Below are 15,541 nucleotides of genomic sequence, written 5' to 3' on the forward strand. Positions count from 1 at the left end.
GCACGGTTACATTGAACGGCACGAGTTTACCGACTTTTAAAGTCGCCCATAACAGCTCGCACATTCAAGCGGATCTTCGCTTGCTTGCGGGTGTAAACGGTTGGTTTTTGGTGGCCGATTTCCTGCAGCAAGGAGGCAATAACGGCGGCCACTTAAACAGGGCGTCACCCACGCTGCGTTCACAAATCAACAGCCAGAAGCCCATGCCCACCCCAGTGGTGGGCTCGTTCGTGAGCTTGGGGTAAGCGAGAGCCTTCTTTGCGGTTGAAGGCTGGTTGAGTGGCGAGAGCAGTTGTTGGGGAAGTCTTTTGGAGGTCGTAAAAGTTGTTCCGTTTGGCTTGGGGGGGTGGGTGGGGGGCTTTGTAGGACTTTTGTTGGGCCGCACTGCTGGGTGTTGGCGAAAGCTGTGACAAGAGGCTGGGGACCCCCTCCTCCCCATGTGTGCGGCGGTTGGGGGTGGGTGGCTCTTTGAGAAAATGTGAGTGGCCGTCACGTGGCAAACCTGGCGACTGACCACGTCTCGACACGGGGAGGGGGAATTGTGTCCTTGTGTCATTGAAGTGCATTGACGGCCGAGAGCGATGGCCACCAGGCTAGCGCGTGGGCACTTGGCTGCGAATTTTAATTTGTATTGAGAAATATTGAATCTAGCCTAATTTCTTAACATGAGCTGCATGCATTTAACATAATTGCTACATGCAGGATATATATATATTTTGTATATATATAAAGGATTCTAATGTGTTGGTAGCTATAAAGTAAAAAGAGCGGAAATGTATTCGGCTAAACATTACTATATTCTTTTTTAACTCGTGCGGTGAATTAGAAATCGTAAAACTTTGATACATCCGCAGTGCCTAATTCTTACTAATGTGTTAATAGTAGGCTAAACATCCAAATCTAGGACCACAAATCATGGGTAAATGTTGGAATCCGTTATCTGTGGTTTTCCGCGCCTCCGTGCGAAAACTGTGCGCGTTACAAATACTACGGCGTTTTGAGATGCAATTTCCATGAACAGACCGCGCGCGCTATGTACAAATGCAACATGACTATTGTTATTAATGTGGCCCACATGCATGGGTGCGGAAGTGCACACGGCGGCCAAATCCAACAAAACATTGTTCGCTTGGTGGACAAAAACCCCCGAGTCGCAAGCCAAAAGCCACGCAGGGCCGCCACTGGCCGCGGTGACGCGACCCCCGCCGCGTCGTCCGGTTTTTATGTTTCCCAGCGCGACATTGCCCTGCTTCACTTTGCGTCGCCATTCAAAGGTCCTTAGGATCTTTTCCAAGGGCCCAGGTAGCGCTGAACCCTGCTCCGCACGGCCGACTCTGCAAATTGGCTGCCACTGTGGCACGCGTGGCGATCAGGCGCCCGTGACTTAAAAATATCAGAATCCATTGGCAGGGCACAGCTGTTCCAGGAAATTGGTAGATGGCTTGGTGTGCCGTCTGGGGAATAGCAGCACTCGCTTTGGAAAAAAAAAAACATTCCAAAATGACACGTCTGATCTTTACGCCTTGATTGGATCTTTGAGGGGCTCAGAATAAGGCTTTGTGAGCCACACACTGCATTCGAAACGGCCAGTTCATTGGCAGGCAAGCGCATTCCGGAGACGAACGATCACGCTACCTCGTGTCTGTGCACAACGTGTAACATATTAGAGAATTTAATCCACGCGATGTGGCTTTTAATGTGCACTGCACACTCGTAGGGGCCACGGTGCCGTGATGTGCTTTGTCACAAAATGTGCCGATTAATGTTTTGTTTCCTTGCCGTCGTTTTGTGCGGGGTCGTAATTCTGCTTTGATTTGGGCCAGAAGTGTTTATTGCTTTTAGATATTTAATTAGAAATGGAAGATCACGTTATGTTTTACTAGATAACCTTAATTTAAAAAAACTAAATATATGTACATTGACAAACTGCACGTGATTGCATAAAAAAAAATAGATTTCACGCATGTCAGCCGTACGCTTGATTGAATTGTCTTTTTAGAAAATCAGTTCGTAACCGAATTTGTAACCAAAATGTTTGTGTCGCAGACGGACCGTGGGAGGCTGCGTGGGCGAGGGACTGCAGCGTCGCCGCCAATTCTGGTCGTGAGCGTCTCGCGTGACGACGAGGAGGAGGAGGAGGCGTCGTCGTCGTGCCGCCCTGAACGCCGGCATGAGTCTGCCCAGTTTGCCGAGATGGACGATGTTTGTTTATTGCTTGAAGACCCAGCTTTGAAAGGAAAACATTATGGAAACAATTTAGACCGGCCGCAATATTTTGATAGCATTTAACGCCATCTGGAAAGCTTCGGCAATGATTAATACGGCTTGCTTTGCCTGCTGATATTTAATTTGGCTCATTTCGATGACATTAGGAATCAGATAGGTGGCTATGGATAGCATCCTGCAGGCGGGCAGAGCAAGGCATTGTAGGGGCAATGGCCAGCGTTAAACACTTGGCACTGGCAGAGAAGGTCGGCGTGGTGGAGCCCGGCGTCATGGCCGGGCCCAGCGGGGAGGCCCAGGGCGGCGTCCGCGCCGACGAGTTCTACTCGCGGCGGCTGAGGATGCAAAACGGCAGCGGCAGCGCACCGGGCTCGTCGTCGAAGGCCGACGGCCACCCCGCGCACGCCAACGGGACGCCCTCGGTGCCCCGCATGGGCGTGCGCGCCCGGGTGTCCGAGTGGCCCCCCAAGAAGGATTTCGACGAGGAGCCGGGTAAGGCACCGTGGGACGCACGCCCCGCGACGGCGCCGTACGACAACGTCCCGCCCAGGGCCTTCCCCACGTCACCGCCCAGGACCTCGCCGACGTCGTCGTCGAGGAGCGCGCAGGGGACGCCTGTGCGGCGTTCGCGGGACGACGGCGGGAGCCCCGACGCCGCCGACTGCTACCACTCGGCGGCCTCTCCGCAGAAAGCGGCGCACCCGCCACAACGGCAGAGGAGCAATAGCGACGTGACGCTGGCCGACCTGGACCTCAACGTGATATCCGTGAGTGCCAATTCCGGGATGGGCTCCCTGCACCGGGAGTACGGCAGCACCTCGTCGATCGACAAGCAGGGCGGCAGCTACGGCGTCGCAGCGGAAGGCTACTCGAGCCTCCTCAGGGGGTACCGTGCGGACGATTGCCAGGACTCGTCGGTGGCTTTCCCCGGGCCGAGTTTAGCCGACTGGCCCATGCTGGTGCAGGACCTTGACAAGAGCCCTGCGCTGCTGCTCAAAGAGAGGGAAAAGTCCCTGAAGCGGCGCTCGCGCTCCGACACAGGCGACAGCTCCATCTTCCGCAAACTGCGAAACCGGGTGGACGGCGAGTCGGCTTCCGAGAAGTCGTCGGACCAAGAGGACGGCCGCTCCGAGGACGGTTCGAAGCCGCCCTGGGTCTGCCAGAAGTGCTTCGCCCACTACGACGTGCAGAGCATCCTGTTCGACCTCAACGAGGCGGCCGCAAACCGGCACCAGCTGGGCCGGCGCGTCAATACCACTACGGGAGCGTCGGCCGCCTCGCAACCCCCGCGAGCCCTCGGGGCCCTCGCCGCTTGTCCCGGCGGCGGCGGCGGCGGCAGCAGCGGCAGCATCGCGGGGACGGGCGGCTCCCCGTCGGGCAGCACGGAAGACCTGAACGGCCGCGAGTGCCCCGACCCGGACACGGGCGATGGCAAGAGCTGCGAGCTGCTGCACAGCTGCCCGTACTTCCGCAACGAGGTCGGCGGCGAGGGCGAGCGGCGCATCGGGCTGACGCGCTCGGGCGGCGGCGGGCCGGTGCCGGGCGCCGGCGGGTCGGCGGCGGACGGGGCGTCGTCATCCTTCGAGTGGTCGCTGAGCTCCCACTGCACCAATGCGGGCGTGTCGGTGCTCGAGGTGCCGCGGGAGAGCCAGGCCGTGCACTGCGAGAAGGTGAAGCGCTACATCATCGAGCACATCGACCTGGGCGCCTACTGCTACCGCAAGCACTTCCACGGCAAGGGTGAGTCGAGGGCGCCAGGTGCCGCCTCCGTCGTGACGCTGCTGTTGGGTGCCGCGGTGGCGAGATGTTAACTACGTCTCCTGGTATGCGGGAGCTGGGTGGGTTCGATCCTGACCCTGACGCCTGTGTATTTGGAGTTTGCATGTTCTCCCTGTGGTCACGTGGATTTTTCTCCGGGTCCTCCGGTTTTTCCCTTAACATTTAGAAACGTGCGCTTTGGGTTTTTGGCTGCTCTACATTTGCACGTGATGAGACACTTAATTGGGTTATCATTTGTGGCCAGGTCGCATCTGATAAAGAGCTATATAGTTCAGTGGGCCTTACCTGGTAAAATAAAATAAAAAGTTTAGTTTTGGTTTGGCGCAACGCGTTGATTTTCACGACTGAGTTTTATGATTCGTACGATTATTTTTTGGGTCTTTAATACCGACCGCCACGCGAGACGTCCAGGCGTTAAATGCACCAGCCATTACTGTTTCACATCTCCAGTAAGTCGAAGAATAATTATCACGACGTTTTGTTTGAAACTGCGTCTGTGAGGGTTGCTCATTTTTATTATGGGAGAGAGAGGACTTTGGATACATTTTCTCTCCCATGCAATTCCATCAAAGTTTTTACAGGGCACCAATGCTGGATTTTTCAACGTGCTTTAAAGGCGACCGAAGGAAGGACAATAACTAGATTCAGAATACAATGAATCTTAACAAGATTTTAAAATGTATTAACTATAACTTTATCCCTTATGCACTATTGATACACGACACGAGGAAGCAAACCAACTGTGCCGGATAATAATTTCTCGACAACCGTGCACAACCAACTCTGAAAAACTCTGGGCAGCAGCAACAGCACACATTTACATCACCCCGTAGTTCGGCTTAACACAGCGATCCCGCGTGCCTCCAATCACAGAACACCGCGATGACCGTTCGCACCAGCCCTTGCGCACGCCCCACCCTTGGGTGACGAGGTAACGCAGCAGAAGCCCCCGGGGTACTTAACGGCAGTCCCGGGACTTGGTCTGCGCTCACGACAGCGCTCCGAGCGACTCAACGCAGCCGCAGTCTCGGCCAACGAGCCGCGCGGACGACAGCAGCCGCCCCTCCCCCCGACCCCCGGCGAACAGCGACCACCCCGACCCCCGTACACGGGTAGCGCTCGCTTAAATACACAAACCTGGTACCGCCCTCACGGCCTCTATCGATCAACTTGGCTCGTGCAGCGCCCCTCCAATCGGAACCCCGTAACGTCGTTACTTTTTGTTGACAATTTCCACCAATCACGCACAGCCCCATCGACTAACCCCGCCCCTGGTCAAGGCCAGACTCCATCGTGCCCTTGGCTTCCGGAGATGTGGGGTTTAGGGCATTTTCCCCCCATAACCGCTTACCTCGCGTAACCTCGGCCACCCCGCATAACCCCGGGGCGACAGTATGTGTCTAGACTGTTACAGCGATAAACATCATCAGGACCAGGTCCAGCAAGTCCGAATAAACATCCAGGCTTCTTAAACAGGTGTCATGACTTCGCACGAGCAACCAGATAAATCATGGTAACCTTATCGTTGCGCTTGTAAGTTCAGTATTTGCCGCACGATTCAGGATTGCGGTTCAATTCAAAAACGACTTTGTCTTGTGTTCGTGTCTTCTGCGTCCGTCTCATTGTAGTCTCGTTCATTTGATAAGTAATATTTGCCTGTAACAACAATAATAATGTACAGCCCTGTGTCAATCCACTATTGGATGAAAGGTTCCCGACGCCATGTCAGTCGTGGGCGCCGTTTGACCATACTTCACCACGCTGTTGAGTGCGAAGCGCCGAAAGGGGGGCAGGACCGCTTGCTTTGGATGTCACGCGCCACTGTTGTTAGCCGTGGTGGTCGTGGTTGGGAATCGAACTCGGGCAGCCAGCTTCGTTGCACGCGCTGCCCCCTCCTTCTCCTTCCTCCTTCGTTCTTCGCCAGTCCCTCGCAGTCGAGGGCGATCGTCTTCCATCGGCGTCTTACCCGTGCCTCCGACGATGGCTGACGAGGCCGATCTCAGATCGGCGGACTCTTTGTCGCTGCTCGGCCGCCGCCTGCTTCCGTGCAGGAAGGGTGGTGGGGTCCCCGTCCCGTCGATTCGGTGTGCGACCACGCGCCGTTTCTTCCGCTCCCGCTTGTCATCCGCCTCTTGCCACCCGGGGACTGATCGATCCTGGGCAATAGCTTATAATTAGCACGAATTGTGAAATGTACGTTCTCGTGCTCCCCACGTTTCGCCGCGCCGATCGTGACCCGTGGGGAATCCGTTTTGAGCAATCGATGAATCCGTACGCGCCGATCGAACAGCCCAATGTTTTGCGTCCCCTCGTTCGCCTGCGCCCGCAAGCGCCGAGTGCACCTTTGAACCCCGTCCCGCACAGCGTCCGGAGTTGCGTTTATGTTTAGACGCAGTACAAAATGTTTCCAAGTGATATGGTTGTTCTTGTTCTATTTTACCACCCATATCTTTTCTTATGAGGCGCCGCGGGTGAACAGGACCAGGGGGGGGAATGCATTTAAATGTTGGCGGCATATTCCTCTTAAATCTCGTAAATGGCTTTGTAATTGTTGCAATTTCCTCAGGAGCTCAAAAAAAAGCTCCCGTTGAACCTCTTTGCCAGTAAAATCGAAAGCCTGCTATTTTAGTGTCGCCACTACCGTGCCACTGGCAGGGTGAGATTCAGCTCAAAATAGACAGCACTACTCGGATCCATTCGGTCATTACAGCGCTATTTTCAGTGAGAACTGGATCTCGTCTTGGGGAGAAACCTCTTCGTAGCTTTTATTCTCATATTTCAGACTTGGCAGGATCTATAATTTAAACCCAACGGTCCGCTTGCTCATTCCAAGTCAAACGGATAGATTTTGATTTCTATTCTTTGTGCCTAATTGCACGCTTCTGTGAGGTGAGTCATTCACTCCTCGCCCGTGTTAATAATGAGGTTTTTTTTTCCAACGCAGATTATATAATATATATCTGCCAGTGGCGTACAAAAGTGAAGATAAAAAAAAATCCCTCAACTCTCATCCTTATCACTGCCTTTATAGCAGACAAATAATATAATCTTAGAGGATAGAAGGCTCACGTTTCGGGGCAATGCCTCGAACTTCTATGCGCAAGTCAATGCCGAAACGTTAGCTTGCTCTAATCTCCGTCTTGCCGCCTTTGGAAGATATACGTGAGTAGGTAGGCCAGCGATTTTGCCAATGTCCCAGCTTTGAATAAATATGTATGCAGCCTGCTTATATCTGCGTTACGAGGCGTTAATGACGTGGGTGCTTAGTGGGGTTTTTTTCTTTCTGGATTCGCTCCCTCCGGTTTTTATTTTACTCGCTCGACTTAAACGTTTTTGTTCTTTACAAAGTGAAGGCCCCTGCGGTGCTGCACCCCGCACTCGCCTCGCAAAGCTGCACAGAGGCTGCGGGGGAGCTCGAAGCTTCAGCTGTTGTGTGTCAGCTGCCGGGTGGCACTCGGCTCGGTTTGTCACAGCAGGTGCGATAATCCCAGGCATTGAAAGCCTCCGTGGGGGTTGGGGTTGCAGAGAGGGGCCTGTGTTGGGGAGGGGGTGGAGAAGGGTCGGGTGTGGGGTGGGTGGAGAGGGTCTGGTTTAGGGCAACGACGTTGGGCAGTGGTGGGGTGGCCAGTTTGTGGGATAATAGAGGGCCTCTCTGGGCACGACTGTGTGGGTCAGAGTCAGACGCGATTCAATTTAAATTAATATTCCACTCCAAAAGCGCTCTGCTCTTCACTCAACTTGAGGGTTTTTTTTTTTGTACGTCTCATTGTGGTGTCGCTGTTCTCAACAAGGCGCTTGAATTGTGGCCAACAAATGTGAAATAACTGGAGTGCTTTGTGTTGAAGCCCCCTTTGGTCGTGAAAATGAGTCCATGTCTTTTTTTACCCATTCATTAGAAAGGATTCTCTTTTAGAAATAACCTCGTTCCTGCCCATCTCTTTAAATTGTTCTTAATTATGGCCACACAAATCCAAAGCTTGGTGTTTTCACACGGCGCGGAAATTGGAACTGTTTAACGTACGTATCTGCTACGTATGGTTCATCTTCATTGTTCCGAGCGGTGTGGCCGGCCCCACGGAACTGAGCGGTGCGGCCGCATCCGTTTCTGTCACGTTTGGCTCCCGGGTGCAGCACGTGGGGGCAAGAGGTGCTGCGTACAATATTCGACGATGCTTTTCCCGTGGCTTCACCCAAGGGTCCTTGTGCATCTTTTATTCATCGCTGGGTTGTTTAAACAAAGACGTGCGAGACAATCAGCAAATCGCCCAGCTGCTGTTTGCAGCTTCTGTGAATTGCAAATAGAGAAGTTACAACTATTACTAAATAAGAGGGTGGCGTTTCGTTTTTTGGGAAACTGTGAAAGTCCTCATTGCCAAAATCAGCCATGAGCGTGGCGCATCCAGAAGTGTAATTTGAAGTGATCTCAGTAGGGTACTTTGATGAAATAAATCGAAGTTGAATAGCGAAGCTGAATAACCAACGTAAAAATAAAAAATGGCAATGTGTTTCATATGCCAGGAGGGAAGTGTTCGCCGGCGGTGAGGCTGCGTTGCAGCAAGCCGCCTCTAAATCGCGTGGCGATGTCACGCCTCTGTGCAGATGCGCGCCGCCATGAAACAGGCTTAGGTGCCGTCCCCACGCCTCCAATCGTGCGCCGAACAAAAGCCGCCTCATGTCCCGCGTCCAGCGTGCACGAAGCGTGACATCGTAGCTGGGTCGGAACGGGGCTCCAAAAAAATATATACGGGCATTTGAGAGGGCGGTTGAAAGAGAAGCTTTCAGCTGCTGGGCGCCCGGACCCTTCGCTTGAACGTCTGATACAATGCGTCGTCAACAAGGGCGGTCGTTGAGTGTTGAGGAGGAACTAAAACCAGACAACGCGGCGTCTGAACCGCCCGCTGTCTTCGGTGTCACCGCAGTGACCCAGTGGTGACTTCACCGCGGAGGAGAAAAAAGCGGCGCACGCACGGCGCACACAGAGGCGGTGTCTGTATCCGTTGCCTTGCGTCACACGCGGACGGCCACGCACGTGCGCGCCCACATAATAAGGCCATTACAGGAGCCGTGCCATTCAATACGGAGAGACCCTTTAATACCGGCGCTGGGTTGCAAGTTGGGCTCATAAATTGTGCATGCTCAAGTTTTAATAATTGAAGAGTTTTCGTTATTATGGAGTTCTACCGAAGCCTGCTCCCTTTTACAGATATTGCCGTCTAATTGCTGAATCTCTAGCCGCGGGTACCGAGCTTGGCGCGAGCAGTTTCGTGCCTTGCCGCTGCATTGTTGGCAGTGCATTGCGCGTCTCGGGAGACAACGCCGCTACAATCGAGGCCGAACATCCCCGCACAATTTGCTAATGATGAAGGCTTCGTTTTCGGCGGGGGAAAACTTCCGTTGGTTTTCCCCCTTTTTTGGGTTTAATCATTCGGCCTCCTTTAGTTTTTATTCTTGGAAATGTTTTTTTCGGTTTGCTCTTTCTGTATTGTATTATTCATTTAGAAGTGGCTGACGGGGTTTGTGTGTGTGTGTGTGTGTTATTGTTGTTGTTTTCGGGAAGCAGGTTCATTAAAGTCTGTTTGTGCGGCGCAGCCTTTGGGATGCTCCCGCGCGCTTCTGCGCTGTCGGTTAAACTGAAAACTCCGGCGCAATTGTCGTAACAGATAAATATTAAAAAGGGCTCCAAACCCCGCTGGAACATTTTGTTGAATAATTGATGCCCTCCTGTTGTTTGTCGGCTCTGGGTCATGAAGGGGTGGGTGGTGGCGTTAGGGGAGTGGTGGTGTAGCGGTTAGCGCGCTGTGCTACAAACCCGGCTACCCGAGTTCGATTCCCGCTCACGGCCAACAGTAATGATTACATGAACCGTTCCTGGACCTCCCCTAGGTCGACCTAAATGAATACTTTGTGCGGTGTGTAAAAACATCGCCACTAGGGAGACAAAGGTGGCTAGGCATGGTGCTGGCCACCCACCCCCTCGTGTGCCGTTCTGGGCTTCATCGGTGCTTGCTAACAGCACTTGGCCCAACAGTCTGTTAAGGCTATACACGGGGGGTCTTTGGTAGTGGTGCTATTGCCTGTGGGTGGGAGTGGTGGTATTGGGGGTGGTAGTGACGTTGGTATTGGTGGTGGTAGGTGGTAGGGGTGGTGGTCGTAGCGGTCGGTACTGGTGGCGGTGGTGCTGCTGCTGGTGGTGCATGTAGCATGTGGTTGCGATGACGTCAGACCTCTGTGCAGTTCTCTCATTCGCGTTCCTCCATCTGGTTCTCCCCTCCCTGTGCGGTGACCCCCCCGCCCCCTGCACTGCGCTTCTGCACACACGTGCACTTATATGGACTTTGAGCCGTTGCCCAAAGACGAGCAAGCCCAGCAGTGCCGTCCGAGGCCCATCCCAAATCCTACGGGAAACCGGCCGAAAAACCGAAGTTGTCGGGCAGCTTTCAGGCAAAGGAAATAATAATCGGTCTGGTGGCTGCTCATTTGCTGCTGATTTGGATATTTTCTGCCGAAAAATCGTTGTCAAAACAATTTCCGCCAGTGCACCAAACATTGCGCGTAACGCTCCTCGTGTCTGGCGTTGGTCGTGGCGAAGGTTTTACGTAGTCTGTTTACCACGGTGCGAAACAAGTTGGATTTCATTTTACTTTTTTTGCATGACGGCAACACATGGCTTCAAGGGAGATGGGAGGGGGGGGCGACCTTCGGCTTTGAGTGGTCAATCCATCTCAAAGACAGCCTAAAAGGATTCGCTGCCGCTCATCTCAATTCCACGGGAGGACACGAGTCGATTTATAGGCGGTTGGGACTCTGCGGGGAGAAGCATTTGATGTCCGGTACAATGAAATGTGTTTACGTGGGGCAGAGATCGGCCATCCTTACCATCTACGCTTCATCTAAAGTCAATGCTGCACATCCCCGGCATTATTTTATTTTTTCGTTTCAAGGCGTTCGGAACCCTGGGGAGAGAAGTAAATGGAGTGATCATTGGAAATTGTTTCTTACGGCAAGGGATGACAATTTTTATTTGCATGCTAATGACCCGGGAAATGTATCCTTACGTAAGCCCTTTATTTTAAGAACCTCTGTGCGTAGTTATTTCTTGAATGCAGCGTAAAACGCTATGCTGTGAAAGGGATTTAAACTGGCCTGTCCTAGGAGTGGGCCTTAAGACGTGAAAATGTATTTAAAACAAGAATATTCATATATATGAACTCTGTATGTGTGGTGGACGGTTTTTGTCTTGTTTTCGGGAGCTCCACAGCACACACCGCCTGCAATAAGGTTTCCACAACAATTTGTGCACACGTGTGCTTTGATCGATTCATTCACCTCCTTTGATTGTGTCGTCTTTGATCGGCTAGTCAAGCTTGGCTCTCGCTCCGCCGCGCTCTTCACAAGTCACTTTCTCAGCCGTGGTTTTCATTCAAGCGGTAAACGTTGAGAGGGGCGTCACGATGTCGCCAAACAGCAGTCCGTGTAGTGGATACGCTCGCTTTGGCGATATTACTCATTCCGACGGCAGACTCATGACTGGCTTGGGAGGGAAGTTTGCACCGGTTCACCACCTGGACCGCTGCCTTTCCCTCCCCGTGCTCTGCCTCGTGGCCTCCCAAGTCGTTCCCCCGCTCTCTCCTCGGAGAGCGAGCGAAACAGCGTGGCATGCTGCAAGTCGAACTAATGAACGCTATCAATGTGGCGGTGCTATAGTTGGCGCACGGCTGGGCTGCACAACCGGCGACCTGAGTTCCGTTGGGAGACACTGCTCACGTCAGCGGCGAGCGATGCCTGACCGGGTTCTGGGACCCCACTCCCCCATTCACCGACAAACGCTGACCAGCGCCATGAAGTATCGTGAAAGGACCCTGGGAACGATTGTTAAAGAGCGCTTTATAAATCAAAGGTATTAAATTATTACTATGACCAACCTTGGCATTAGGAGGCCTTTATCCAGCAGTGTATTCACAGTGGTCCGTTGTTTTGGACAGTGTCGTTTAACTGGCGACTTGCATTCAGGCTGCTGATCGCTCGGCACGACCTCCAGCTGGAAAGTGGGTGCATCGGTAGCCATAGCTACGGCGAGCGCATGCGAGGAGCTGCTGTGTGAGTTTATATTCCGTTAGCCCGATTCACGCAATTTCATGCAGATTAAGGGAGGTGTACATCTTGGTTGGTTTGGCAGGGAGAGGTGTCCCCTCGGTGATGGATCGCCGCGGTAATGCACCGACACAACGCCACCACCACCCCCGCTGCCCGGTGGTAGTGGTGGTGGCGGTGTGGCGCGCGTGCACGCACGCCACACTGCCACCACCACCGCCCGTCGGTGCTGTGCCGCGAAAGGTCGCGCGCCAAGACGCAGACGTTATCTGGCCGAAGTGGTGTGTATTTAATCTTCAATTAAGGTTGTTATTTCCTGTGGTGACACTCGCAAAGCCCATCGCTCAGTAATGTGGTGCGCGCGTGTGTATTATGAAACATCTGCACAATGGCTTGAGAGATTCTTGAGATTCCAGTGAGGGGCAAGGTGCGTTCACGTGCCACGAGACCGGTGAAGCTAATGATCCGGGGCCCACCGATTGTTTCTCGGCCGCCGCCACGTGTCGGGTTATTGGCGAAGCTACCAAGGTGGTGAGCTCCATGTATTAATGTAAAATAATAATGGTATTTTATTGATCCACTGCTGGATGAAGAGCTCTGTAGCTTCTTGACCGTACTTCAGCACGACGGTCGTTTTGTGCATTGGTGAATGGGTGAGGCCCGTGATTGGTTCGGATACAACTGAGGTTAGTCACAACTGGGATTCAAACTCCACTCGACGCCGTTATAGTCCGTGTATGATGTTTTGAGTGCAGTTCTCGCATGATAATTGATAAGCATCACGAATAATCAAGTGCTCGCAGTCATCATCATCTTATCAGCAGCAGCAGCACCTGCACCATCACTGTCGTTATCATTGCCCACTATTAAACTGTCCACTTCGATCATTCCCCGACAGAAAATATTCACCGGGCGATTCCAGAAGCCGTCCACTGGCTCGCTCGCTCGCCTGCCTTGACATTGCAATGTCAACTCCCCGGGTGTATGAAATAAAAAAAAAGCACATCAGATGCCATCACGAGTTTTCGCTCGGTATTAGCCGCTGGGCTATGTCCGCATGAGAAAATGCAAGCGTGCGGTTAGCACCGGGGGATCAACGCCGTTGCCGTGTGGGTGGCCTGCGCACGCTACCGGAGCTGGTGAGCGTGCGGTGAGGACACGGAAGTTCCGTGTGAAGGAAGCAACGCATTTTGCGTTCCTCTTTTCTTTCTTCATTGCCGCCGTGGCTGCCTTGGTCGGTTCGGTCCCACAAAGCCACGCACGGCTCGGGGCTCGCGTCGCAAACGCCGCCTCCTCGATGAGGAAGTGCGACCATCGCTGTTGGTGCTCAACGTGCGCGGCTTGTTTATCGCGCTTGCCCAGGAAAGCTCGCCGATGCATTTTTCGGGTTGCACCGCGTGCTGTCCGACGTTCTGCCGACCTTGTAGCTTCGCTTGGGGGTGAACCGCCAAGTCGGGTGCCTGAACAAGCTCCTAGCACGTGGAGCAAAACGTCGGACTTGGTGCCGAGCGAGTCGCGGCGCATTGCGAGAATGCATCGGAGTGCTCTGCTCGTTGCTCAAAGCTCACCACGTGGTTTTGTTCAACGTCTGTGATGACAACGGCGTGAGACCTGGCTTGTCCTGGCCGTGTTTGGGAGCACGGATACATTTATCCGCGACCGTTGATTATGATGATGATGAAATTTGGTTAAAAGTAATGTAACAACTGGTTTAGAGAACGTTATGCCGTGATTTTCCCCTTTCCAGTTTTGTTTCACTCTCGTCGAGGGAGAAAATGCACACGCGGCTCATGTAGATAGCGGTGAAATCACCTTCAATCGAATGTCATTTTCTCGTCGGCTACCGACCTGTCACAGCTGAGGTCTCTGTTGTTAAACTGCCAATTATAATGAAGGGGGGTGCGTGGCGTGAATTCGGAGCCGTTTTTGGAAGTCTGCGAGATGCTGCCTCGAGGCAAATCCATCTCACCGGGATGTGTTTTTTGACTTTTGGATGGCACTCGCCATAATTTGAAAGACCTGAAATAGTAGGCAAAGAACACTCGATGCTCGAGGGCTTTTTTTCAGCATGCGTGTCTTTTAACACAGGTGGGATTAAACTCTTATATTTGTCATAAAAAAAACGCTAAAACAACACAACCAGCTTCAGGGCTGACGAACCCGCGTCGCTGGTTCCGCTCACGCTGCCGTTGCGCCTGTTCCGCCCTCCGCCGTGTCGCGCAGACCACCAGAACTATTTCGGCGTTGACGAGAACCTGGGCCCCGTGGCGGTGAGCGTCCGGCGCGAGAAGATCGACGAGGGCCGCGAGAAGGAGAGCTCGCACGGCCCGCAGTACCTCTACCGCGTCGTCTTCCGCACCAGCGAGGTGAGGAGGCCGCGGGCAAGAACCTCGTCCCCGTCGTGGCGTGTCTTGGGCCCGTGCCGGCGGCGAGTTGGTGATGGCCGGTGAGGGTTTGGGTGTTGCCATAGCGCTGGCGGTGTTGTCACGGCAGGCTCAAGTCAGATATGTTCTGTAAACCTTGCAAAGGCGTTAACGTGTAGCACCTTCCTGTGACCGCCTTCAAGCAACGAGAGTGGTGCGAGTACCGACTGTTCTTGCTTGAAATTCACTTTGAGTAGGGCAGCATCACAGCTCAGAATCATCAGCTTTCTTTAGGCTGGAAGAATCCGATGAGCTACGAAGCTTTCTTTCACAGATGTCCGGGAAGGGGGGCGGGTCAGCAAGTTGCGTGCTAGGTGCCTCTCGCTAGCTTTTGATCACTGGGGGATTTTTTTTTCCCCCCCAGGCGAGCTTGGGTTTCTTTTGTTAACAATAGTAAGTTAACACTGTTGATTGCTTTTATTATGGAACATCATTGCCTTCACAAGGCTTTGAATAAAACAGCTGTGTTGCACGGAAATAAAAAAAAAGGCATAGGTGAACATGGAAACAATTTCTTGGCACGCAAGTTGAAAGTTGACCCAAATAAATGATTTGTTTTCTCTACCGCATTTGCATAGCGGCTTTGTTACGGAAATAACAATTTTCCGTTGTGTTGATGTTAAACAAACGTTACAGTTAAAAGTGGTGGGATGGTTAGCGCACCAGACTTGCAAACCAGAGGGCTCCAGTGCAGTGTTGTCTCCCGGCGTGGGCAGGAGAAACAACGATGGCAAGTTTTTTAATATCCCCCCCCACCCTGCCACCGCCTCTCTGCTCCCAGCAGTATTAATGGCGGCAGCCACAGTTAGTCCATTGGCCGCTCGCGTGTGGTGGGTTCAGTGTGGGTGCACCCAACTCTTGCAAGACTTCTGGTTGGCCTGGAAGAGTAGGCCAAAAACCCGCGAGAGTTCGCTCCCGCGGAGCGCTCCCTTCCGCCAGCAGTGCTGTAAGCAAGCGATTGCAGTGCCGCGCCGTCACCTCTCGCCTCGAATTAAAAGCTAAACGTCCGGTGTTTCACATTAAGT

The 15,541-nt window shown here is 53.1% G+C and overlaps 1 protein-coding gene across 6 annotated transcripts in view; it reads left to right on the forward strand.

Annotated features, from left to right (window-relative positions):
• Positions 1-15,541, forward strand: part of LOC133347068 (signal-induced proliferation-associated 1-like protein 2) — a 104,464-nt gene that overhangs the window by 29,637 nt on the left and 59,286 nt on the right. For all 6 annotated transcript variants that reach the window (XM_061558975.1, XM_061558979.1, XM_061558978.1 and 3 more), the window contains exons 2-3: positions 2,047-3,963; positions 14,317-14,459. In XM_061558975.1, coding sequence (XP_061414959.1) covers positions 2,436-3,963; positions 14,317-14,459 — 1,671 coding nt within the window. In that variant the 5' untranslated portion in view covers positions 2,047-2,435. The remainder of the gene's footprint in view (positions 1-2,046; positions 3,964-14,316; positions 14,460-15,541) is intronic.

The sequence above is a fragment of the Lethenteron reissneri genome, chromosome 25 (genome assembly GCF_015708825.2).
Source record: "Lethenteron reissneri isolate LAM-NWPU_2019-01 chromosome 25, ASM1570882v1, whole genome shotgun sequence".
Taxonomy (NCBI): Eukaryota; Metazoa; Chordata; class Hyperoartia; order Petromyzontiformes; family Petromyzontidae; genus Lethenteron; species Lethenteron reissneri.